The sequence below is a fragment of the Aotus nancymaae genome, unplaced genomic scaffold (assembly GCF_030222135.1).
Source record: "Aotus nancymaae isolate 86718 unplaced genomic scaffold, 86718_ANA_hifiasm-v0.15.2.pri h1tg000131l, whole genome shotgun sequence".
In the NCBI taxonomy this organism is placed as follows: Eukaryota; Metazoa; Chordata; class Mammalia; order Primates; family Aotidae; genus Aotus; species Aotus nancymaae.
In genome coordinates, this window is record NW_026988546.1 from 1,642,088 (window position 1) to 1,669,359 (window position 27,272).

The window sequence follows — 27,272 nt, forward strand, 5'->3', positions numbered from 1 at the left end:
ATGAGCAGAGCCGTGGCCCTCTTCTTTGCTCTCTGCTTGATCCAAGGTACACAGTTGGGCAGCTGGAGAGAAACATAGGCCTCACTTTGAGCCTAAGTGGGGCAGAGGAGGGTGTTCCTTCCCGCATTGTGGGGAACATAGACAGTCTACCTACCCTACCTTCTTTACCTCCCCAAATCTACCATTCAGGGTTTATTACTTGGGAGAAGGGAGTAACTTAAAATGTTTTCCTAACTTTGAAGCTTTCTCAGAATTCAGAGCTCCATAGGAGGGTGGCATATTTTAACTTTTTATTGTAAGAATTTCCAAACATATGCAAAAGTAGAAAGATTAGTATAAAGAACCACCATGTGCTAATTAACCATCCTGATTTTATCTAGACACACTCACTATTTAAAAAATAACAGCATTGGCCAGGTGCAGTGGCTTATGCCTGTAATCCCAGCGCTTTGGGAGCCTGAGGCAGAGGAGTCACGAGGTCAGGAGTTTGAGACCAGCCTGGTCAACATGGTGAAACCTCATCTCTACAAAAAAAAAACCAAAAAACCTTGGGTGTAGTGGCAGACATCTGTAATCCCAGCTACCTGAGAGGCTGAGGTAGGAGAATCTTTTGAACCTGGGAGGCAGAGGTTGCAGTGAGCCGAGATCTCACCACTGCACTCCAGCCCAGGCAATCGTGCGAGACTCTGTCTCAAAACAAAACAAAATGAAAGGGCACAGTGGCCATGTACAGTGACTCATCCTGTAATGCCAGCACTTTAGAACAAGGCAGGAGGATCCCTTGAACCCAGGAGTTTCCAACAAGCCTAGGCAACGTAATGAGACCCTGTCTATACAAAAAATTAAAAGATTAGCCAGGCATGGTGGTGCCTGCTTGTGGTCCCAGCTACTATGGAGGCTGAGGTGGGAGGACCACTTGAGCCCAAAAAGTCAAGGCTGCAGTAAGCCATGATCACACCACTGCACTCTAGCCTGGGCAACAGAGTGGGACCCTCAATCAGAAAAAAAAAATAGTAACAACTTTATAGAGATATAATATATCATAAATTTAACACTTTGTTTTATTTTTCTATTTATTGTTATTTTTGAGACAGGGTCTCCCTCTGTCACCTGGGGCTGGAGTGAGTGGCACAATCACAGCTAATTGCAACCTCAACCTCCCAGGCCCAGGGATCCTCACTCCAGCCTCCCAAGTAGTTGCGACCACAGGTGTGTACCACCATGCCCAGCTAATTTTTTAAGTTTTTTGTAGAAATAGGGGTCTCACTATGTTGCCCAGGCTGGTCTCGAACTCCTGGGCTCAAGTGATCCTCCTGTCTTGGCCTTCCAAAGTGCTGGGATCACAGGTATGAACCACTATACCTGGCCAAATTTACCCTTTAAAATGTATATAATTCAGTGGTTTTTAATATAATCACAGAGTTGTGAAGCACAACTACTTTTATTTAATTTTTAATTTTTTAATTTTTTGAGATGGAGTGTCACTTTCTCACCCAGGCTGGAGTGCAATGGCGCTATCTCGGCTCACTGCAACCGCCGTCTCCCAGGTTCAAGTGATTCTCCTGCCTTAGCCTACCAAGTAGCTGGGATTACATGCACGTGCCACCATGCCTGGCTTTTTTTGTATTTTAAGTAGAGACAGGGTTTCACCATGTTGCCCAGGCTTGTCATGAACTCCCGACCTCAATGGATCCTCCTGTCTCAGCTTCCTGAGTAGCTGGGACCATAGGTGCACACCACGACACTCAGGTAATTACTTTTTCTTTTTCGTAGCATTGGGAACTCCCTATGTCCCCCAGGCTGGTTTTGAACTCCCGACCTCAAGTGATCTGCCCACCTCGGCTTCCCAGAGCGCTGGGATTACAGACGTGAGCCACCACACCCAGCCCGACTTTTCCTCAAGTTCAAAAGATTTTGAGGAAGGTTTAGCTGAAATATTTGGTGAGTCACCCCCTTCGCTGTGGAACCTCAGGTTGGATTCGAAAAGTTGTGTGCATGGCCCTCATTGTCTCCCAGGTAACCTGTTCCTGCTGCTGTGAAGGGAAGGCAGGTGCTTTTCCTTGAGGCTAGAATCTGTTTAAGTGTCAAAGTCTCAAGAAATTAAGCAAAACATAGATGATACACACCTGGAAAAGACCCTACTGAGCATGAGTGGATCAGAGCAGGGCTGTGTGGGAGCTCATTGAGACTGCAGCGTCAGATGCCACCTCGCACCAGCTGCAGCACACCTGCCTCGCCACTTTCTGCTCTGAGCCCTGGTTGTCAGTCCTAACTGAGCATGAGAACCCCTGGGGCAATCCTCTTTTTAACAATTTAGACATTCCACACACATCCCGAATCAGATTTTGGGGTGTGGGGATAGACCTTCGAATTTGTAGTTTTCTAACACTCCAGGGGACACCAGGCTGAGACTAACTGGTCCCTACTCTAAACCTTCTGTTGAACATGTGAGAAAAACTAAGGCCCAGGGAAGCCCTCTTTAGCAGAGCTGAGACGAAGAAAAGGGTTCTGAACCGCAGCCGTCTGCTGAAGGAAGCTGTCCAGATGCCAGTGCAGTCTCTCCTACGGGTGCCTGGGCCTTGCATCAGGAGTGGAGGTTGAGGGTCGCCTTAGGTGTGGGAAGGAGCTCCAGGAGAGTGGCGCTGATGCTTCCCCTTGGGTTAGGAGGCATTTGGATCACAGAGCGATGCCTGCACATTCCCAGTTGCGAGAGAGTAGATCTCTCGACACCCGATAGGTCTCCGTTCTGGCAGCTGTCCGTGGCAGGAGCGGACAGCTCCTGGAACCATCACACAGGCCTCGGGCAGTCTGCATAGACGACAGCCTGGCAGGTGACCAGGCTGGGATGAGTGAGCAGATGCGGGTAGCACTTGTGGTCCCCCTAGCTGTGCCTTCAGCACCTGCTGTCTAGGAGGCAGAAGCCTTGTTCTCGGCCTTGCAGGTGACCCCAGTGTCTCTGAATCTAGCCCCATATGTGTAGGAGGCAGGTGATTGCATCTGAAGATGGGAGTCCGGTTGAGGGTTTGGGAAGCGCCCATGATCCCTCAAGGGCCCATTGACCTGCCCAGTACATGCCAGGTGGGCCTTGGCATTGGAGGCCACAGCTCAACTCTGCGGTTCCCGCTGGGCAGCATTTCCAGGGACTCATAGGTCAGCATGGTCATCAAGGAGGGGTGGTGAGAGCAGCTCCTCATTGTCCTGGTGACCCTGATGGTTAATTTTCTGATGTCTCTGTGGTGAGCTCCTGTTGCGTCAAGTGAATAGAGACCACCGAGAACCAACAGACCCGGAAATGCACTCAGAATAGATACAGGACGAGTGGGGTTTGTGAGGACTGTTTTCTGTGGCTTAGCAAGGAAAGCCTAGAGAGGAAGGTAAAACTGCTGCTTCCCAGGGAAGCCAGAGGCCTGAGAACTTAAAAGGGAAGGAGAACGTAATACATTTCAAAAATGTAACCCTGATGAATTGGCAACAGTTTTATAAATAAAGAGCTCTCCGAGCTTATAGAATCTGTTCTGCTTTGTTTCTGGCCCCATAGCTCCCACCCCTGTTTTTGTGGGTGCAATTTTCATACAGAACATTTGTACACAAGCTTCAAATCTCTCTGAGGACAGCTTTCCCCTTTAGGTCTGTCAGGTCCCAGGCAGTCCCAATGCTATGGAAGTGTTGGTGTCGGGCTCCTTGCTCCACATCCTTCTTCAACGGCACGAGGGGTGGGGTGGAGTGTGTGAATCATGCATGATCTTGGTGTGGGCTGTGGCTGGTCTGCAGCACCCCTTCAATGACTGCTTCAAGGACTTTTCATGATGCTTGTAGCTCATGAGTTAGTGTTTCCTAGAGGCTGTTTCCAGGTGTCTTGCATGTCACACACTGGCCCACTGGGGCTGGAGGGAGATCGGGAGGACCAGATTGTTGGTGAAGGGAGTTGACAGAGACATTGAATGTTGGTGAACGGGAGTGACCTTGGGTCTCAGTTGACCATCTGGTCAACTGAATCCAGAACCTAGCCTCAGCAGCAGGGCCCACTTCTTCCTCCGGAAGTCTGCTCAGTTGTGTACCTGTGTTCTGGCTGCCGCAGGCCAAGCCGGTTTTCTTCCCCTCCTGTCTTCCCTGGCCCTTGCTTTGTAGCTCTGTGTGGCTGTGTCATGTCTGGTTCTCCTTTCCCACTATCTAGATGGCTCAAGGAGGCACACCACACACCAGGTCACCTTCGTCTCTGAACCCCCAGCACCTTGTACTGTTTCTCTGCAGAGATAAGGCTGGGTGAAAGCTTGTGCGAATGATGTGCAGTGTTCTACTCTAGGCCAGTCTCCACTGTAGAAGAGGATTGCAATCTTTAGGAGCACGAGCTTGGTTCCTCCGTACAATAATGGATCATAAAACTGAGTGGCCAAGATTGTCCCGGTGAGGGGAGTCTCTGTGTTACCATAGTTGCCGTACCAGTTAAGAATGCACCTGGCAGGTGGGGGGCTAGGGGAGGGCTAGCATTAGAAGAAATACCTAATGTAGATGATGGGTTAATGGGTGCAGCAAACCACCATGGCATGTGAATACCTATGTAACAAACATGCATGTTCTGCACATGTATCCCAGAACTTAAAGTATAATTAAAAAAAAAAAAAGAATGTGCCACCTGGCTGTAATTTCCTAAAAACCTGACTTACAGTAGCTTAAACAAAGAATGGTTTATTTTCTTTCTGTCACAGCAATCTGGGGGAGGCCACTGTGGCTGTAGTGCAGGAGGTCAGGAAAGGCTGCCTCTCTGAGGTCATCGGGGGCCTCCCCAGTGCTTGTGTGGCAGAATGACAACAGGAAGAAGGAGAATTAGGACACTGAGTATCATGAGATTTGGGGACATATATCTTTAGTGGGCGGTGTTTGCTGCCCTAGATGTCTCATGCAATAAAAATGTTCTGGAAATGATTTAGGTAGCTGGAGTTTCCTTCCCTAAGACAAGGCATTTACAGCATAAGTTCCAATATCTATTGAGTTTGTGTTATGCATTCATTGTATTCATAGTCTGCTTTAGGTACGTAGCAAAATATTGCTGGTATTAACATGCCTTTGTTTGCTTCACTGGAGATGAAATTGTGCTGCAAGTGTTTTCTCAGGTTCTATATGACCCATCATTTGATGAAACAAGAACAGCAGACAGAACCATTACAAAGGAAGACACACAAGAAAGCAAGTATATGTTGTTAACATGATATGTGTACATACCTCTACAGACCTCTGTATTGTTTCAAATGTGCGATGCTAGCCTGTTAGCATTCCTTAAATTAACCGCTCGGGGGCAAAGTCAAACTGACATGTGAAGAATGCTCTGAAATTCTCTCTACAATCTTCCACCCAATATGGGAGTCTACAGGCTACAGTGTGTGAATGTCCCTGTATTTTGGGGTGACCCCTGATGTGCAGTGTGAGGCAGGTTCTGCCACTCTGGAGGCTATTCAGAGAACAGAAACCTGGTTTGCAAGTGGGGTTCACTGTTCCTTGTAACAAAAGCTATGAGGAGTATAATCACTTTCTATTTGCCCACGCTTTGTAGATCACTGCCCATGAGTACCCCAGTCATTGGCTTGGGAGAGCAAAGTCTTCCTACATCCCTCCCTGTCACCCCCACTGTCACTCCACCCCAGCCTCTGTAAAATATTTGCCCAGAGAAGCAGAGTTGATTTCTCCTCCAGCACTGATGCTCCAATGCCAAGGCTGAGAGAAAGCAGCTGGCCACATATGCAAAAATAATGCACATTAACCCCAAATCACACAAAGAACAGAGAAACCCTGTAAGGTAGATATCATGTGCATTAGGGAGAAAAGTAAGAATGAGTAATTAGTTATCAGAATAAGCCAGTTATGTGTGCCATGAATTATAAGACTCTCAGTAAAGCAATTTAGTAACTAATCACTCTGCCAATGCATTCCATAAGCCACTGGATTGAGAAAAGACATGAATATTTCACTGCATAATCTCAATAGCTTGTCCTGCACCATGTTTTACGATGCTCCCCTGGCTGATACATTATGAGGAACACGTTTTTAGCAAAATGCTTGCATGATTAAGTGTATCTAGTTTTAATGATTAATCAGTGTCTCATTAACAGAGAACTGTGCATTTGTCTTTTATTGGATCAAAGTGGTTGTACTTGAAATCATTTGGCATACACCACGTAGGCCTTTCTACCAGTTTTCCTGTAGAGTTAAACCTGCCATGTGCACAAATCACTCAATGGCTATGCGTATTGTCTGTTAAGAGACCATGTGAAAATGAACTTAGCTCCTGGTGTTGTGTTGGAACTTCAGAGCTTGCAGACACTTCATGAATGCTCTGTGACACTCAGAATAGGGGGGTTCAGGGCAAGTGCATGATGCTCCTCAAAATGCTGTGCAGAAGAGTATCAGTTTAAAAAGAATATCTGAAGAGCCAATGAAAGACTTAATCACAGCTGTGGTTGATTTTCCCATAGGCTATTCCCAACAAAAAAGCTTGAAAGATGCTGCATTTGCATCAGATTCAAATGAGCAAGAGGAACATTTGGCTAAAATATTGGGTAAGTAACCTCCTGCTATGAGACCTTTAGCCTGTGCTTGAAGAGCATGCTTGTCCCTGGTTGTCTCTCAGGTAACCTGTTCCTGCTGCTTTGAAGGGAAAGCAAGTGCTTTGCCTTGAGGCTAGAATCTGTTTCTCCATGTGTCAAAACTGTGGTAATTTAAGCCAAATGTAGAAGATAAACACCTGGAAAGGATCCTGCTCCTCAAAGAGTGACCCGTGGAGCAGGAGCAGGGCTACCATCTGGTAGTGTGAGAATCCCCTGGGGAGACTGTTAAAAAGAAACACACCTTGGCTGGATGTGGTGCCTCATACCTATGATCCCAGTGCTTTGGGAGGACAAGGCAGGAGGATTGCTCGAGGACAGAAGTTTGGGAGCAGCCTGGGCAACATAGCAAAACTCCCTCTCTCTAAAAAACAAAAACCAAAAACACTAAAAAAACTCCCCCTGCAAAACATGACAAATTAGCCAAGTGTGGTGGCATATGCTGTGGTCCTAGCTACTCGGGAGGATCTTCTGAGCCCAGGAGTTTGAGGCTGCTGTGAGCTATGATTGTGCCACTGTACTCCAGCCTGGCTACACTATCTATTAAAAGAGAGAGAGAGAGAGAGAGAGAGAGAAAGACATCTTGTTTCACTTTTAGTGATCAGATCCTGGGAGGTAGGGAGTCAGTTTGCATCACTGGACAACATGGTGAAACCCCATCTCTGCTAAAAATACAAAAATTAGCTGGGTGTGGTGGCGTGTGCCTGTAGTGTAGCCCAGGAGGCTGAGGCAGGAGAATCGCTTGAACCTAGGAGGCGGAGGAGGTTGCATTGGGCCAAGATTGTGCCACTGCTTTCCAGCTTGGGCAACAGAGTGAGACTCCATCTCAAAAAAAAGAAAAAAAAAAGTTCAGAAAGAAATGCATTTGTCTATGGTCAACTGATTTTCAACAAGGGTGGCCAAGCCAACAGAGTGGAAATAACAGTCTCTTCAACCAACAGTCCTGGGAAAACTGGAAGGCCACAGGCAAAAGAATGAAGCTGGGAAAAAAAAAAAAAAAAGAATGAAGCTGGATCATTACCTTATACCATATACAAAAATTAAAACTCCAAGTGAGTCAAAGATCTAAATTCATGAGCTAAAACTGTTAGTCTCTTAGAAGTAAACATAGGTGAAAATCTTCATGACCTTGAATTAGGCATGTGGTATCTTAAGTTTGACACCAAAAACAGACCAAAAAAAAAAAAAAAAAAAAAAAGAAAGAAAGAAAAAAGAAAAATTTAGCTAAATTGGCCATCATCAAAATTAAAAAAAATTAAATGATATCTGATATCATTTGATATACAAAAATGCCTTGGTATAGCAAAGGCATTTCCCTCACAGAATGAGAGAAGACATTTGCCAATCAGATGTCTAATAAGGAATCAATATCCAGAAGACACGGAAAATTCCTATAACTAACAGCAACAAAGTAAACAGATGACCCACTCCAAAATGGGCAAAGAACTTGAATAGCCATTTTCCAAAGAACATATACAAATAGCCAATGAACACATAAAAAGATGCTCAACATCATTAGTCATTAGGGAAATACAAAATACCATTATTCACACTTCTTAGAATGGCTACATTTTTTTTCAGTTTGAGAGCAGGTACTGTTTATTAACCGACCAGCTTAGAAAAATAATCATGGTAGACACCTTAATTCATTCTTCTAATACTCCTTTGGTCTGGTCCTCCCTGTTGCCAGCATCTCCACCTTCTACAAAATGGGTGGTCTTTTTCTTCATTCTGCCTCGTGGAGAAGATAATTTGAAGGGTCACAGGAAGCTATTTGCTTCTTTGAAGTGTTTCCCAATAGTATAGATCTCATGAATCAGATCCTGCATGTAGATGATGCCATATTTACCAAGAGATCGAGCAATCAAAGCGTTATCTGTCAAAGCAATTAGCTTCTTATTGATTTTGGCGTAACCACGTTTGTAGATTAGTTCATTTACTGACTTCAGATTTGGGTACCACCATGCAATATATGGCTCTACAATCCTCAGCATGTTGATTGAGGCCTTGTTGAGCTTCACAAAGTTTCCGTTGAAGATTTGACGAAGGCGAAGAAGCTGCAACACCTTTCAGACCTTTGGGCTCACACCATTGATACCTCTGATCTTGATGACAAACGCCAATTTGGGTTCTGCAGGTACATAGAAGTTACCAGCTTTCCTTGCCATCCTTGCCATTCGAATTTCAGTTCTGTACATCTGCCTATATTCCTTGAGGTAGTGCTTCTCTTTTTCATAGATAAACTTCCTCCTTGCCTTTTGAAGTATCTTTTGGGCAAACTTCTTTCTCAGGTGCTTGATCTTCAGCTCTGCGAAATTCCTTCACTTTTTCTTAAGGGTTTCTGGCACAGCAGGAACCTTCTTCTCTTCTACACTCTCCATGGTTCCAGCCAGAAAAAGAGGAAGTCAGCCTTTTTTTTTCTTTTTTTTGAGACAGAGTCTTACTCTATCGCCCAGGCTGGAGAGTAGTGGCACGATCTTGGATCACTGCAACCTCCGCCTCCCAGGTTCAAGCAATTCTCCTGCTTCAGCCTCCCTAGTAGCTGGTATTATAGGTGCCCGCCACCAGGCCTGGCTAATTTTTGCATTTTTAGTAGAGATGGAGTTTTGCCATTTTGGCCAGACTGGTCACAAATTCCTGACCTCCGGTGATCCACCCGCCTCAGCCTCCCAAAGTGCTGGGACTACCGGCATGAGCCACCATGCCCAGTCAGAATGGCTATATTTTTAAAAAAGAAAAATAATGAATGTTGGTGAGGATGAAGGAAATTGAAACCCTCATACATTGCTGGTGGGAAGATAAGATGGTACAGCTGCTACACGTCCATTTTGTGGTGTTATAACAGAATACCACAGGCTGGGTAATTTGTAATAAACTGAAATTCATTGGCTCACAATTCTGAAGGCTGGGAAGGCCAAGACTGAGGGGCCAACATCTAGTGAGAATCTTCTTGCTGCATCATCATCCCACGGCAGAAAGTGGAAAAGCCATAGAGGGTGAAAGAGAGAGTAAGGGAGGGCCAAACTTGTCCTTTTACATGGTATGCACTTTTGTGATAACTAACCCACTCCTGTGATAACCACATTAATCTCTTAACGAGGGCACAATTTCCATGACCCAAACAGCTCCATTAGGCCCTACCTCCTAACATGATGACCACACTGGGAATCAAATTTCCAGCTCATGAAATTTGAGGACACATTTAAATTATAGTAATAGGTACAGAGTTTCTGTTTCAGTTGATTTTTTTTTTTCTGACACGGAGTCTTGCCCTGTCGCCCAGGCTGGAGTGCAGTGGTGTGATCTCAGCTCACTGCAACCTCCACCTCCCGGGTTCAAGTGATCCTCCTGCATCAGCCTCCTGAGTAGCTGATATTACAGGCATGTGCCACCACACCGGGGTAATTTTTTGTGTCTTTAGTAGAGACAGGGTTTCACCATGTTGCTCAAGCTGGTCTCAAACTCCTGACCTCATGATCTGCCTATCTCGGGCTCCCAAAGTTCTGGGTTTACAGGCATAAGCCACTGTGCCTGGCCCTGTTTTAGGTGATTTTAAAGTTCTGGAGGCTGGGTGCCTCAATCCCAGCACTTTGGGAGGCCAAAGCAAGCAGATTGCTTGAGGTCGGAAGTTCAAGACCAGCCTGATCAACATGGAAACCCTGTCTCTACTAAAACTAAAAAAATTAGGTAGGTGTGGTGGCGTGAGCTTGTAGTCCCAGCTAGTTGGGAGATTGAGGTGGGAGGATCGTTTGAGCCTGGCAGGCAGAGGTTGCAGTTAGCTGAGATTGCACCACTGCATTCCAGCAGGGAGTTCTGGAAATACATAGTGGTCATGTTTACACAACACTGTGAATGTCTTTAATGCTCTTAAATTGTACACTTAAATAAAGTAAAAATGGGCCAGGCATAGTGGCTCATGCTTGTAATTTCACTACTTTTTAACGCTGAGGTGGGAGGATCACTTGAGACCAGGAGTTCCAGACCAGCCTAGGCAACATAGAGAGACTCTGTTTGTACAAAAAATTAAAAAATTAGCCAAGTGTGATGAAATATCCTTGTAGTCCCAGCTACTCAGGAGACTGAGGTAGGAGGACTGCTTGAGGCCAAGAGTTCAAGGCTGCAGTGAGCTGTAGATTGCACCACTGCAGTTCAGCTTGGGTGACACAGCGTGACTTTGTCTCTAAATAAATAAATAGTAGAAATGGACATTTCATATTAAGTGTATTTTCACACACACACACACACACACACACACACACACACACACACAGCAAAGCCAAGGCCCAGGGAAGCTGTCTTGAGCAGAGAGCTGAGACAGAGAAAAGGGTTCTGAACCGCAGCCATCTGTTGAAGGAAGCTGTCCAGATGCCAGTGCAGTCTCTCCTATGGGTGCCTGGGCCTTGCATCAGGAGTGGAGGTTGAGGGTCGCCTTAGGTGTGGGAAGGAGCTCCAGGAGAGTGGCGCTGATGCTTCTCCTTGGGTTAGGAGGCATTCGGATCACAGAGTGATGCCTGCACATTCCCAGTTGCAAGAGAGTAGATCTCTCGACACCCGATAGGTCTCCATTCTAGCAGCTGTCCGTGGCAGGAGCGGACCTCGGGCAGTCTGCATAGACGACAGCCTGGCAGGTGACCAGGCTGGGATGAGTGAGCAGATGCGGGTAGCACTTGTGGTCCCCCTAGCTGTGCCTTCAGCACCTGCTGTCTAGGAGGCAGAAGCCTTGTTCTCGGCCTTGCAGGTGACCCCAGTGTCTCTGAATCTAGCCCCATATGTGTAGGAGGCAGGTGATTGCATCTGAAGATGGGAGTCCGGTTGAGGGTTTGGGAAGCGCCCATGATCCCTCAAGGGCCCATTGACCTGCCCAGTACATGCCAGGTGGGCCTTGGCATTGGAGGCCACAGCTCAACTCTGCGGTTCCCGCTGGGCAGCATTTCCAGGGACTCATAGGTCAGCATGGTCATCAAGGAGGGGTGGTGAGAGCAGCTCCTCATTGTCCTGGTGACCCTGATGGTTAATTTTCTGATGTCTCTGTGGTGAGCTCCTGTTGCGTCAAGTGAATAGAGACCACCGAGAACCAACAGACCCGGAAATGCACTCAGAATAGATACAGGACGAGTGGGGTTTGTGAGGACTGTTTTCTGTGGCTTAGCAAGGAAAGCCTAGAGAGGAAGGTAAAACTGCTGCTTCCCAGGGAAGCCAGAGGCCTGAGAACTTAAAAGGGAAGGAGAACGTAATACATTTCAAAAATGTAACCCTGATGAATTGGCAACAGTTTTATAAACAAAGTGCTTTCTGAGCTGATAGAATCTGTTCTGATTCATTTCTGCCCCCACAAACTTTACCCTATTTTTATGAGTTATCTTGCAAACAGTCTCAAAGAATTAGAAGAATGATTAGGGCACTAAGTATCAGGAGATCTGGGGCCATAGATCTTTAGTGGGCAGTGTTTACTAGCCAGGAAGTCTCAGACGATCACAATTATCCAGAAATGATTTAGGTAATTGGCGTTTTCCCTCCCAAGACAAGGCGTTTTACGGAATAAAGTCCCATATCTGCAGAGTTTGCGTCACGTATTCACTGTATTCATAGACTGCTTTACATACTTAGAGAGCAAAATACATCAATCCTGCATTGCTCGTATTAACATGCCTTTGTTTGCTTCACTGGAGATGAAATTCTACTGCAAGTCAAGTCCATGGTTCCGTATGACCCATCATTTGAAGAAACGACAGCAGTCAGATCCATCACAATGAGAGACATGAGAAAAGGTAAGTGTATATCATTAACACAATAAATGCACACATGTCTATAGGCCTATGTGTTGTCTTAAATGTGCTGTACTATCATCCTAGCAGTCTTTAACCCGACTACTGGTGGGGCAAAGCCAAACTGAGATATGAAGGAAGCAACTGGCTGAAATCCTCTCTATAACCTTCCACCTGCTATGGAATCCATGGTCCAAAGTGTGAATCTCCATGTATTTTGGGGTGATCCTTGATGTGCAGTGTTAGGCAGGTTCTGCCACCCTGGAGGCTTTCAGAGGACCTGATCTGCAAGTGGGGTTCCCCATTCCCGACAACAAGAGCGCCCCTAGCAGCATCATAACTTTCCACCCAACACATGAATCCTTCTAAGTGTACAGTGTGGTTTGAGGGTTAGTGCAGTCATTAATACCCCATCCAGTGGATGATAAAACAAGACCAAAAAATGACTTACCTTTGGTGCACCCATAGAAACGACAGATGTGAAGAACACACTCTTTCCCCCAAAGCAGCTTCACATATTATGGGAAAAATTTAACACTTTAGGAATTAAGGTAGATATTTGCTCACAGTAATGATAGAATTATGTTTTGGAAATCTGCCAGATGTGCATGCAAGTGCCCCGGGCAGGGAGGGGGAATGGACACTGTGTTGGTATTCTGCAGACAGATGTTTGTACCCCAATTCCTGAGGGTAGTTTCCCTGAGGGTAGCCCAGGACAGCTGCCTGGGCATTTAATTAGCCCAGGAAAGCATAGGATACCCATGCTTTCCCCACATCCCACCCTGTGTGAGTCTGCTTCTGTATAGCATGAAGGAGCAGACTAGAATGTTTGTTATCTGCAGGCAGAGGGATGCTGGCCAGGAGGGAGAGAGAGCTCGCCTCAGACACCCGGTGCCTCCTTCCAAACTGACCTGGGCAGGCCCGTTCCCCACTGTGGTGGTGGAGCTGGGCAGGGGCTGAGCACATTCCTGAGGGGCTGCCCCAGTGGAATTCTTCCCTCCTCCTCAGGTGTTGGGAAAGCACTCCCTCCAGCCAGGAGCAGAGGCTCATTTGAGCGATCTGATCATGCTGGAGGCAGATTGGCTCCGAAGACAGGATGAGCAGCTAGAATCCATGAAACATTTCTCTCCTTGAAAGACTTAAAGATTTAAAAGAAAAAACCCAGGCCAAATAGGTCACCGTCTGAGCTGGTAAATATGTGGTCTTTCCTGGGTGCAGGATTACGAACCTGGCCGGTGGTTCCCAGGAAGCACAGTGCATCAGCCAGGGGTCAGGGATGGGGAATGGGAAGAACTTATTAAAAATCCTTATTCCCAGGCTTCCCCATGAATCTCTGAAAATGAGCCCAGCAATCTGCACATTTTTACCCATCCCTCTAGTGACTTTTCTATAGTCAGCCAGGTACTAGCCCCCGACATATAGAATCATTGAGTTAGATGATATTTGTGATTAATTTACCACAGAATACTCTTTGAAATGAATACTGCTAATATCCCTGAATTCATCCTCCATGTTTCCTTCTGTAAACTGCATGATGATCATATATATACTTGGCTAGCTCTTTAGTACCTGGGTCTACACTGCGGGAGGTGAGGGGATGGTTTTACACTGAGGACAACCGTGGGCTATAATGGTCTCATCTGCACAATCAGTCTGCATCTCTCCATTTTCCTGTGACATGGCTACCTGTTTTCCCAACACCGGTGATTTATGAAAAAGTCCATCTTTGCTTCAGTGACCTAAGATGCCCCCTTTCTCATTTACTAAATTTCTGTATGTACTGTGTGTATGCCTGGGCTTTCTTTTTTTTTTTGAGATGGAGTCTCACTTTTTCTGTCCAGGTTGGAGTGCAGTTGCGTGGTCTTGGTTCACTGCAACCTCCACCTCCTGGGTTCAAACGACTCTCTTGCCTCAGCCTCCTGAGTACCTGGGATTTCAGGCTCACACTACCACGCCCGGCTAATTTTTGTACTTTAGTAGAAACAGGGTTTCACCATTTTGGCTAGGCTGGTCTGGAATACCTGATATCAAAAGATCTGCTCACTTTGGCCTCCCAAAGTGTTGGTATTACAAGCGTGAGTCACCACGCCCGGCCTATGCCTGGGCTTTCTACTCTAACCCACTGGTCTATTCCTCTCTGTATTCAACAGTGTACCACATTGTTTTAATTAGAGGTTTAAATCGTATTTTTTTTTTTGAGACAGTGTCTTGCTCTGTTGCCCAGGCTGGAGTGCAGTGGTACGATCTTGGCTCATCGCAACCTCTCCTTTTGTATTTTTAGTAGAGATGGGGTTTCACCATGTTGGCCAGGCTAGTCTCAAACTCCTGACCTCAAGTGATCCACCCACTTTGGCCTCCCAAAGTGCTGGGATTACAGGCGTGAGTCACAGCAGATAATAGTGTTTTAATGTCTTGCAGGACTGGTTCCCCTTTTGCAGTTTTTGTTTTTTCATTGTTTTCCTGGCTATTTTTGCATGTTTGTTTTTCCATATGAACTTTAGCATCAACTTGTCTAACGTCATTAAAAGGCTGTTGGTATTCTGATTGGCATTGCATCAAATTTATAATACAATATTCACTTTGGGAAAACAGATGTTAGGTCATCCTGTGCAAGAAATGGGAATGCCTTTCCAGTTCTTCAAGTTCATTTTCAATGTGTGTTAAAGTTTTCCGTATATAGATTTTTACACGGATCTTCTTAAGTTTATTCCCAAGTCATGTAATTTCCTGTGTTGCTATTGTAAGAGGGGGGTTTCTCTATCATTATATCCTCTACCTACTTATTGTTTAGGAATAGGGAAGCTTGATTTTTGTATATTAATTTTATGTCCTCTTGCCTTATTCAATTCTACACATACTGTTACATCATCTGTAAATAGAGATCGTTCTACTTCACCAGTTGTTATGCCTCTACCTGATTTATTTTTCATGTTTAACTGCATTGCTAATACCTCTAGGATAATCTTGAGTGGTTGCTGGAGATATAGTGGGCATCCTGTTTTGTACTTGCTCTTGGAGAAAATGCCTCTAGAGTTTCCTGATTAAGATTCTGGTTATAGGACTAATATGAATAAGAGATTATCCATCTGTATATCTGTCCTTCCATCTGTACACATACATGTAAATATATTGTACATGTAAATATATATACATACATAGATTTGTACTGAGAATGAGAATGTATCTATCCAGAAAACACTTTTGGGTATTTTTTTCTGTTTCTATGAGTTGAGTTACTTTAGATATCTCATATAAGTTGAATCATATGGTATTTGTCTTTTCGTGATTGGTTTAGTTCACATAGTATGGTGTCCTCAAAGTTAATCTGTGGTGTAGAATATGACAGAATTTCCTTTCTTTCTTTCTTTTCTTGAGATGGAGTTTCACTTTTATTGCCCCGGCAGAAGTGCAATGGCACAATCTTGGCTCACTGCAACCTTCGCCTCACGGGTTCAAGGAATTCTCCTGCTGCAGCCTCCCGAGTAGCTGAGATTACAGGCATGCGCTACCATGCCTGGCTAATTTTGTATTCTTAGTAGAGACAGGGTTTCTCCATGTTGGTCAGGCTAGTCTCGAACTCCCAATCTCAGGTGATCTGCCCGCCTCGGCCTCCCAAAGTGTTGGGATTACAGGCGTGAGCCACTGCACCCAGACTTCCTTTCTTTTTAAGGCTGAATAATATTCTATTGTATGTATATACCGTATTTTCTTTATCCATTTATCTGCTGTTGCACACTTGGGTTGCTCTCATGTCTTGGCTATTGTAAACAATGCTGCAATGAATATGGGTGTGCAAATATCTCCAAGATCCTGTTTTCAATTCTTTAGGCTATGTATCCAGAAGTGGGGTTGTGGGCTCATATGGTAAATCTATTTTCAGTTTTTGGAGGAGCCTCCATGTTGCTTCTGTGGCAGCTACACTGTGTTACAATCCCACCAGTGTGTGCAGGCTTCCCATTTCTTCACATCCTTACTAACACTTGTCATTACATATGTGCTTGAGTATCTAAAACATCCGGAATGGGTGTTGAATTTTGTTCACGGTCCTTTCAGCATCCATGGAACTAATCATATGACTTGTTTCCTTAAGTCTAATAACAGTATATATATGATAATAATGAATTTCCTCATGGCAAAGCAACCTGCATTTTTAGAATGAATTCCAATTGGTCATACTGGGGCTTGGAGAGTCCAGTCACTGCTCAGGAGTCTTGGACCTGGGCCCAGCTTTTTTCAGCACATCTGTGCTGTCACTCAGACTGGCAGAGGACTGGGAAGGAGCCTTGGGGTTCCTTTAGCCACCAAGGAAGCAGCAGGTCCTGGTATAGATATGTAGACTGAGCCGTGATTTGTAACTTTCAGTTATTGATACATATGATGGGTGTTCCTCCATTTGTATTCTTTTTCAATTTTTAAAAATTGTTATAGAGTGCATATAACCTAAGATTTACCATCTTAACCATTTTTAAGGGCACAGTTCAGTGGTATTAAGCACATTCATAATGTTGTGCAACCATCACCAGCATTCATCTCCAGAACTCTTTTCCTCTCATAAAACCGATACTCTATACCCATTAAATAATAACCATCCATTCCCCTTCTGCACCCCTTGCAACCACTGTTCTACTTTCTGTCTGATTTTGACTAGTATAAATAGCTCACATAAGTGGGATCATAGAGTATTTGTCTTTTTGTTACCGACATTTCATTTTGCATGATGTCCTCAAGGTTCATCCATGTTGTAGCGTATGTCAGAATGTCCCTCCTTTCTGAAGCCGAATCATATTCCATTGTATGTATCTACCATGTTTTGTTTACTCACTTACCCTTGATGGGTTGCTTCCACGTTTTAGCCTTGTGAATGATGCTGTTATGAATGTGGATGTACAGATAATTCTTTGAGACCCTGCTTTCAGTTATTTTGGGTATATACTCAGAAGTGAAATTGCTGGATGATATGGTCGTTTTGGTTTTAATTTTCTGGGGAGCCGCCATACTGTTTTCCATGATGGCAGTAGCATTTTACATTCCCACCAACAGCACGCAGGGGTTCCAGTTTCGCCACATCCTCGCCAACACGTGTTATTTTCTGTTTTTCTTTTTTAATTGTTTAAAATTTTATTATTTATTTATTTATTTTTGAGACAACGTCTTGCTCTGTAGCCCAGGCTAGAGTGCAGTGGTGCGATATTGGCTCACTGCAACCTCCACCTCCTGTGTTTAAGTGATTCTCCTGCCTCAGCCTCCCAACTAACTGGAATTCCGGGTATGTGGCACTGCACCTGGCTAATTTTTTGTGTTTTTTAGTAGAGACAGAGTTTCACCGTGTTGGCCAGGCTGGTCTTGAACTCCTAACCTCAGATATTCCACCTGCCTCAGCCTCCCAAATTGCTAGTATTACAGGCGTGAGCCACTACACCCGGCTTATTTTCTGTTTTTTTGACAGTAGCCACCCTAATGGGTAAGAGGCGGTATTTCACTGCATTTTGATTTGCAATTCCCTAATGATTAGGGGTGTTGAGCATCTTTTCATGCACTATCGGCCATCTGTATATCTTCTTTGGAAAAATGTCTATTGAAGTCCTTTGCCCATTTTTGAACGGATTGTTTGTATTTTTGTTGTTGGGTGTCAGGAGCTCTCTGTCTAGTCTGGGCATCATTCCCTTACCAGATAAACTATTTGCAAATGTTTTCTCCCATTTTGGATGGGATATCTTTTCATTCTGTTGACACTGTCTTTTGATGCATAAATTTTTTTAATTTTCACAAAGTCCAATTTGTCTATTTTCTCTTTGGTTGCCTGTGTCTCTGGTATCAGACCCAAGAAATAACTTCTGAATCCAACGTCGTGAAGTTTCTACCCTATGTTTTTTTCTGAAAGTTTTATAGTTTTAGATATTACATTTAGGTCTTTGGTCCATTGTGAGTTAATTTTTGTATATGGTGTTGGATAAGGATCTGACTGTATTCTTTCTCATGTGGATATCCTGTTTTCGTAGCACCATTCGTTGCCCTATTAAAATTCTTGTGCTGGTGTTTGCAAATGTTAGGTGTGGTCTGCCCAGGAATGTATATTCCAGTGCCAAGACACCTCAGCTCCTGAATAATGTATTTTACCCTTGAATAAGAAAATGCCCCTGAATAATTTACCTTCAGTCCTGAATAATCATTGTTTAAATAAATTAAATGATATACTTGGAGAATAGAAAGCTTACTCTCTAGCTTGAATCTTTTATTTCTAAAACTGTTTCTTCAGTCAATTGGTTTCAAATAATTTTACTTTCAAGTCTTTATTTTTCCTTTATTTCTTTTTTTTGTTTGTTTTTTATTTTTTTTTTTTTTGAGATGGAGTCTCACTCTGTCATCCAGGCTGGAGTGCAGTTGTGCCATCTTGGCTCATTGCAACCCCCACCTCCCAGGTTTGGGCAGTTCTCCTGTCTCTGCCTCCCGAGTAGCTGGGACTATAGGCGCGCACCACCGTGCCCAGGAGTCTTAGCTAACAAGACAGGTTTAGCAGGGTGGTTCTGGCTCAGAGTCCCTCATGAAGTTGCAGTCAAGATTCTTCCAGATTCATTCTCTCACTCGAGACCCAGCTACTGATCCCTCCTACCCAGTCACAGGCACTGTGCCCGAAGCTAGCGAGCTCAATGAGGCATTCTTGTCCTCCAAGAGCTCACAGCTCTTAGGAGAGACATCTAATCAATAAATAACTATTGGACATAAACATGCTAACATTGAAGGTCTTCAAAAAGTGCTTACATTGTATTTGCATGTAGTTCAGGAGAACAAGAGGCTGATCTGCTTGATAGGGTTTTTCCAAGCAGGAAGAGTAAGGGAAGAAGGCTGAGAAGAACCTGCAGGCAGTGAGATATGACAAAGGTCACATCTGCCAGCTGAGGGGGCTGATCAGATCCATCTTCTGAGGGTGGGAGCTGCTCTCAGGATACTCAGCAGGGACAGTAAATTCCAGACCACACTGCACCTCCTCCTTGGCATCAGTGACCATTCAACAAAAAAAAGGCTGGGTGCCATGGCTCATGCCTGTAATCCCACCAGCACTTTGGGAGGCTGAGGTGAGTGGATCACCTGAGGTCGGGAGTTCCAGACCAGCCTGGCCAACATGGCGAAACCTTGTCTCGGCTAAAAATACAAAAATTAGCTGGGCGTGGTGGCAGGCACCTATAAACCCAGCTACTTGGGAGGCTGAGGTAGGAGAATCGCTTGAACCTGGGAGGCGGAGTTTGCAGTCAGGCGAGATAGCACCACTGCACTCCAGCCTGGGCAACAAAGTGAGACTGTTTTAAGAAAAAAAATCAATGATGAAAAACATCTCGATAGTAAGAGGAGAGGGGAAATTACCATTCTGAGAAGTGAAGTGTCTTGGAAAAGGTGTGCCCAGGTCTGTGGACACAGCTGTAGCTATGGATGATCATAGGTCCCCTGAATGGAATCTAGCGTCAGTCCCAGCAATAAGGTGCTATTAACATGTAATCAAAGACTCATGTCAATGGTAGAGTCTCCAAAATACACACAATTATGAAGACTTAAGACTTCAACTTTTTCTTGAGTGCAAAGTCAAAGTTTCTTGGTTCTGCACTCCTTTAAGAAAGATTTTACCAAGCCCAGCACATGCTTGATTGGCAGCTTGGGTTAAGCCTACACCATGGAAGGACGGGAGAATTGCTCTTGTAACGGGCAGCTGCTCCTGTCATAGTTAATAGTTCTAAAATTCAAAAGAAGTCTGGAAATGGAACTGCGTTGGTCAAAAATTTGATAATTGTGCTTATTTTTTTCCCACAAATAATCCAACAATGATCACACACAACCCATAAAAAACACCCTCAGACTCTTCAAAGAACCCTAGGTGAATGAAAACTTACGTTCATACTGACGATAAGAATAGGCAGTGGTTCTTAATTCTTATGTCTTCTCCCTTTCATAGAGAAAGAGAGTGAACACGTGTTCTCGTGTCAGGTCTGTCATTGCTCCAGCTCTGTGGAAGAGCAGGTCGGGTGTGCCCCCTAGTGGAGAACTCCATGCTCGCCGAGGCTTTCTGTCTGCCGTTGTTAATCTCTGGACTCGGATTTGACACGTTGCATTTCAAAATTCAAGTTAATGATCAGTCTTATGAAATTGGGAATTTTCTCTCTTTTCTAAGCCAAGTTGAATAAAGAACAAATTTCTCTTTTTTTCAGGAATAACAAGAACTTCATGAGGCTGTTATCAGACACCCACATGATAATCATATTGTGATAATTTTCTGTTATTTTATTTTGTTATTATTTTGTTTAATTTTATTATTCTTTTGAGGCAGAATCTTGCTCTGTTGCCTGGGCTGGAGTGCAGTGGTGTGATTATAGTTCTCTGCAGTCTTGATCTCCTGAGTTCAAGCCATCTGCCTACCTCAGCATCTCTAGTAGCTGGGACTCCAGTTGTGCACCGCCATGCCTGAATAATTTTTTGTTTTTATATTTAGTAGAGATGAGGTCTCATCATGTTGCTCAGGCTGGTTGCAAACTCTTATTTTGACAGTTCTCTGTCTCTCTGTGAAAGAGCTCATGGAAGGTTTACCAAACCCATCCAAAGCTACCCTGCCCGCTTCCAGCTCTTGGAGTGCTAGGAACATTTTAAACCCCTAGGTGGCGACAGAGCAACTCCAAGCTTCTGGAAGAATTGGCAAAACCCGAGCTATTTGAAGTAAAAAGAAATTGTTGTTGATTTTTAACCTGTTAAAATAAGTATTTGGTTTCCCCAAAATGAATTATTTGCTTTGTAATGCTTGTTACTTACTGTATCGATTATATTTGAGAAAATGAAGAATAATATGAAAAGCAGAGCTGTAACTTGTAACTTCGGCTCTGCTGAGCTGTAACTTGTAATTTTGGCTCTGCTAAGCTGCTCTTTTCAGAACAGGAACTCTGTGTAAGAGAAAAGCCACACACACACACACAGAGATGACTCTCTGACTGCCAGAGAGAGATAACAGCATGTCATAAGCTTCTCGTTGCAGAGAGTCTATAAACGAACGTGTAATGGAGAGGCTTATTACCCAGATTCCTTTCCGAGGAAAGGCATATTGATTATGGCCCTGGAAAGGGAATGTGACCCTTATGGAGAGCCTATAAACGGACGCCTGAGGGGCGTCTGTCATGGGGAAGAACCTCTGTGTTGAGATTAGGATGTAAAAGTCTTTCTCTCCACTGCTCCTCCAGGCCTGCGTGGGGGTCTCACTCCTCTTGCAGTTTTGTGGTCGGGCTGGTCGTCTTGTGTCAGATCCTGTTCCCCGGGCAGCAGTGAGCCCAGTGCTTTTCTTGCCGATGATATAAGTTTATGTTTAACCTCTATTCTTGCTAAGGTTTATGGTTTCCATGCTGACATTGGGATCTTGGTGCACCAGTCTTGCAAATGTATTCTTTTTCTATGATCGTTACCACACTGTTGTGTAGCCTCACTCCCCTCCCCTATTGAAAGAGCCTAATACAAAACTGAGCTTTTCAGGGGAATTTTAAACATCCACGGAGCGGCTTTATGTGGTGTCTCCCTGGGCCCAGTTTGGAAGAAAACTGTTTCTTTGTCTTTTTTTTCTTTTTCACCAACCACTCGATTACTTTGAGAGATCTTGAATTCACGTTGAAATATTGGGAGCTGGTCTTCCAATATTGGAGGTCTCCCGTCTGGGGCTGGGGGCTCCAGCCTGCTTTGAAGTCTTCTGGGCTGTGAGAGTCATTACTTGCCATCCTTTGCCATTCCCTCTTGATAGCTCACTTTCTAACTGCTAAACAGTCCAAACACCTTCCCTGGAGTGGGACCCATTGGTTCTCGTTTGTTCCCCAGAGCTTCCCAAAACATCTCTCAGCCTCTTCCCAGGCCATCCTGCATCTGGCAAAGACGGACAGGCCATGTTGGCCTCCCGATGTTCTCCAAGCTAAACTCAGGCCCTTTGACAGGTCTCGTATGCAAATAAGTCAGGCGCCAAAGGGCAGAGCTAGGATGCAAACATTTCTCATTTTCGACTGTCTTGTTTCCATTAAACTATTCTGCAATCCCTCTAGCAATACCTGAATACTTCAGTCTGGTTAATTTTCCTATCTTGTCCTTGCAACTCAAGAAACATTTTTATAGCACTTTGTGGTTTAAAATTATTTTCACAAACAGCATGCAACTTGTGAAGTAGGTCTTATTATCTCTATTTCATGCAAGTGGAGAAGTAGGCTGCAGCTGAGAGAGGTTCTCACTTGGGTCCTCTAAGCATGGTCCTCTCCCCACAGAAGCAGCATCTTTTGGGATCTGTGAATCATGTACATTCCCAGGCCTATCCCAGACCTATGGAATCAGAAACTCTGGGGTGGGGCCGGCAATTTGTGTTTTCACAAGCCCTCCCATTGTGATTCAGAGGCAGGCTCAAGTGCAAGAAATCCTACCTCAGCTATGGGTGGGTTGCCCAGGAATTTGTTCGATTTTTAAAAAAGTAAACAAAAAACAAGAAAACACTAACACACTGATGTTCTGTAGTACGTTTAGACTTTCCCCCAAATCCTCCCTAACTCCTCTCTTTGATCTAGAAGAAGCTACTTTTATCATAAAAGCAGAACTAATCACAGGCCGTGGTTGTTTACCGATGAACACATTTGATCTTTTGTAGATTACCTCTCAGAGGAGAAGAGGTTTAAAGAATCCTCTCTGTTCGACAAGGATGTAAGAGAGCAGTTAACTACTGCAGATGGAGAAACACTTCAAGGAGCAGCTAAACCAGGTTGGAATCTATATAGCATGAACTAAGTATGATGCTGAAATACAGACAGCTTCAGAATGTGTCTTTTGCCTTTTGTGGTATTTTAACTGACACCTTTAATTCACCTGCAAAAGCATACAATGTGTATTTAAAATTTGTGAATGAAACCAACTCCAGAGGCTGGGCGCGGTGGCTCACATCTTTAATCCCAGCCCTTTGGGAGGTCGAGGCTGGCGGATCCCCTGAGCCCAGGATTTCAAGACCAGCCTAGCCAACATGGCAAAACCCCATCTCTACTAAAAATACAAAAAGAAATTCACTGGGCATGGTGGCAGGCACCTGTAATCTCAGCTACTCAGGCGGCTAAGGCAGGAGATTCTCTTGCACCCAGGAGACGGAGGCTGCAGTGAGCAGAGATTGTGCCATTGCACTCCAGCCTGGGCAACAAGAGCGAGGCTCCATCTGAAAAAACAAAACAACAACAAAAGCCCCAACTCCAGGAATTTCACCACCTTTCAAAAAGATGCTACTTTTATATTGTGTCTGCACAGCCAGGGTCCTTCATAACATGGGCATGATATTCTGAGTCCCAACCAGTGCTGGGCTGAGGCTTTCTGACAACCAGGAGGGATGAAATGCCACGTGTGGGCCTAGTTCCAGGTGAGCTTCACCCTTGCTCGTCCCTGAGCCCAGACCTGTTCAGAGTGGCAGAAACTCACCCATGCTGGCACCAAGCGCAGTGCAGCCCTCCACACAGCCACTCCCTGTCAAAATTATACCCGGCTGTCACTTCCTAACGCTTAGAAATAATAAATGCCGAATTATTCCAACAAGACTTTAGAGCTGCCGGATGAGCCGCCTCTTGGCATAGCATAGCTGAAGGTGGGAGGCTGCATATGCCCTGTATTCTCCCCATTACCTAAGAAGGCCCTGGCTCAACTCTCCCATCTACATCCCTGGCTGCCCTGGACAGCTCTCCACATGAAGGCAGCTGCTACCGGGGATCGTACCTCCATGTCCGATCTCCCTGATGTCGTTTTCTTTTTTGGTCACATTATAAATGGGGTGACAGACGCTCTGGGAGACCCTGATGTCGACTGGGTCTCCTTCCTTTGAGATCTGGCTAAGACTGCCTTGTTTTCCTGAGCCTGTGCTCAGCGGTATTCCCATCCACTCTCACAGTCTCTGTGAGTCCTCATAGGGGTCTGGAGCTGGGGATCATCTCTGGCGTTATGTTTGCCTCTTGCTGGTGTGGATGTGAAATACCCCAAACCTACACACACGAGGCAAGTTGTGTACGCAGGAGAATTTCCTGAAGCCGGGGCAGAGGAGGGGCAGCAGAGAAGCGCTTCTATCCCTGCCCTGTGAAAAGCTGCAGACTGAACGTTGGCCTCCGTTGTTCTTAAAAGCCTTTGCAGTAGGATTTCTCAACCTCCTCCAGTGCCCCTGCCTCCCCTCACCCCATCTGAGCTCTCCTCTGCTCTTCTCTTTACCTACATACTGCTCTGCGGAGCTTGCCTCCTGGTTGTTTTGTCGCGTGCCAGCCCAGTCCCTCAGCGTCTCATCTCCACACCACAAAACGTCTCATCTTATCACCAGATAGCAGAGGAACGCATTTCCCCAAACAGCCAGTTCCTTCTCGAGAGGACTTCTGGAAGCAGTGGCTAAGATGCCAAGGTTTTTATTCTGTTGTGAACGGAATGAACAGGTGTCTCTTGCGGGTTTTAGTCCTGGTTGTGGGTAGCCCAGCGGGGATCTCTGTTCACTTTGTACTATGTCTTCTTGTTTAGATGCTCACTTTAGGACGATGCCCTGCGGACAGCTCCTGCGCGTCCTGCAGAGGAGCACCATCATCACCACAGTCTCAGCAGTGACCGTCCTCGCAACCGCCGTGCTGTTGCTGCTCAGGTTGGCCTCATTCATCAGGAGCAAACAGTCATTGTGAGTGGCGCTGCCATGGCCTTCCTTCCAAGAACCCACTGGTGTTTGAACTCACGCTGCCCCCAGGGCTTCCTGCTGATCCAGATTTAGGAGGAGGGCAGGAGCTGCAAGCCTGGTTGTGCTTCAGCATCCCCTGGCCTGCTCTATAAAGCACACAGGACCCGGCCATGGGTTTTAGGCACAGCCTGGGTGACTCTGGTGCATAGCCAGGTTTGGGGATCCCTGGGTGGGCCAGGGTTGCCTCTCAAGGCCACTCCCATTAGGCCAGACCTGTCCCTATATTGAGGACTCTGGCTGAAAGGTTGGTAAATAGGAATATAGATTTAGAAAAGAAAGGAAAAACACAAATCTAAGAGGATCTGGAGGACTGAAGCCATGAAGGCGAGTGAGAGCAGGGCTGATATCCAGCTCATTCACCTTGGCACAGCCGCCCTGCTTGCTAGAATACTGAAAGCCTTCCTCGAGCTGCCCACTCACTTCCTGATCTTCTCTGGGATCCTGCAAATGAAGGGTTAGTGCCTGGCACAGCCGTGGCCCTCCATGGCTCTGCTTCAGCGGCAGTCATTTTGACTGGTCAGTGCCTGTCTATGCCAGTTAAATATTTTGGTTAGGCCTCTAGATGAGGGGGCTCAGGCACAGAGGCACTCACCATGAGCAGGCACCAGAGAGCAAATGGTTTGCATGACGATGTGTATGCAGAACTGCATTTTGAAATTACTGCTTCTTGCCGCATCCCCGAGGTCACGTATTCCTGACCATAGAACGAAGAGCAGCTCCCCACAGCCCCTCAGGTCCTGCCCGACACTGCCCTGAGTGCTCAGCTTGCCCCTAGACCAATGGACTAGAGGCATGTGATGAGGGGGACTGTCCATCCCCACCCCTACCCACCCTCTGACTCCAGAGGTAGCAATGTTTAAATTTCCCCACAAGAGTGGCATCGCTTTCCCTCCATGCCAAGGCTCCTGGGACCGGTGACCCATTCAAGCCACCTCCCCACCCCCACCTCTAGCATCCTCTTCCTACCAAGACTGCACCATTGGACCTACCATTTTCCCTCCATGCCCCTTGAGATATCAGCAGAGTGGTCAGAACTGTGACCCCTTCCCATAGGGACCAGTCAAAGCTGTGGGTGGCCTGAGTTAGTTAAGAGAAACTGTGGGGAGGAGAGTTTCCCAGATGCTCCGTGCTGCCCAGAGGCAAAAAGAATTTCACAGATGACAAACCTTACCGATGGGCAGTGGAGTCCTCACCATCGGAAACGCTGGCCTCCACCCTTCCCAACCAGTGGGCGGCAGGAGCTCCTGCGCGCTGAGCTGAGCAGTACAGTTTCTTTGCTTTGTTTTAGATGTCCTCTGGCAAACACGGCATACCATGTTTTTATAACGAATGGCAAGAAATGGTGGCAAAATTCTGAAGAAAATAATTTCATAAAATATGCAGAAAAACAGACGCACTTGAAGTGCATTTCCTGTGTCTAAGCCAGGTCGCAGGGCCATCAAACCAGGACTTGAAACTACGACGTGAGGACATTCTCCATGCGCACACCAGAGGGAAGGAAGTCAACTTCTGGCTGGGACATGTATTCTACTAAAGCGTCTGCTTCCCATCCCAATCTCGAATGGACCCACAAAAACTGCTTTACCACAGGACACTTGTGGCAAAATGGCACCGATGGCCTGCACCAGCGAACCTGACAGATGATGGACTTATCATTTAATAAAGCGTTGATTCATTTATTCAGTGTTCACTGAACAGATATTAATAGACCACCTCACATGTTGACAATATCAAAATACGATGAGGAAACTAAGAGTGACCCAGGCGTGCATTCTGCCCCGAGGAAGATCACAGTCTAGGGTGTGAACACGACCATACTAAACAGCTTTTATGGGAGGTGGGAATACGGAAAGTATTAAAGCTGCAAAGAAACTGATAAGAATTGTGGGAGCTCCCAGGAGGTGATTTTCCACTTGCATGACCAGAAAAAACAATGGGGTAATTGAGAGTGTCATGAAGTGGGGTTATTTATAAAGCTGTGATCAGGGTTAAGGGAAACCGACGAAGAATGGCGAGGCACCCTGGAGTGAGCAGGAGTGGGAGCTGATCCCATTAGGGGAGGGGCAGGTACGAAAATCTGGAGAACTCAGAGCCTCTGACAGGTTGTAACCTTTGGTGGAGGAGCAGGAACACACTGGAACCACCCTACAGGGAGATATCGGGGGTGATAAACACCCTGAA

The 27,272-nt window shown here is 45.5% G+C and overlaps 1 protein-coding gene and 1 pseudogene across 2 annotated transcripts; one reads left to right on the forward strand and one right to left on the reverse strand.

The window, feature by feature from the left end:
* CUNH2orf92 (chromosome unknown C2orf92 homolog) lies at positions 1-26,597 on the forward strand. Of its 2 annotated transcripts, XM_021671775.2 has the most exons (9): positions 1-46; positions 5,083-5,184; positions 6,468-6,551; positions 12,266-12,368; positions 14,210-14,227; positions 22,611-22,663; positions 22,995-23,114; positions 24,884-25,034; positions 26,380-26,597. In XM_021671775.2, the coding sequence occupies exons 1-9, from the start codon at positions 1-3 to the stop codon at positions 26,510-26,512; spliced, it is 810 nt and encodes a 269-aa protein (XP_021527450.2). In that variant the 3' UTR covers positions 26,513-26,597. The 2 variants fall into 2 exon arrangements, with proteins under 2 accessions (XP_021527450.2, XP_064227547.1); XM_064371477.1 differs by lacking the exon at positions 5,083-5,184.
* LOC105706412 (large ribosomal subunit protein uL30-like) lies at positions 8,238-8,977 on the reverse strand (annotated as a pseudogene).
* Positions 26,598-27,272: the final 675 nt, after the last annotated feature.

Excerpts from the sequence above, each read along its gene's own strand:
- CUNH2orf92 (XM_021671775.2), top strand. The coding sequence starts at position 1 with ATGAGCAGAGCCGTGGCCCTCTTCTTTGCTCTCTGCTTGATCCAAG. Across the intron at positions 6,552-12,265 it reads ACATTTGGCTAAAATATTGG|ATGAAATTCTACTGCAAGTC; the intron begins GTAAGTAACCTC and ends GCTTCACTGGAG. Across the intron at positions 22,664-22,994 it reads GGGATCTGTGAATCATGTAC|CTTTTGTAGATTACCTCTCA; the intron begins ATTCCCAGGCCT and ends AACACATTTGAT.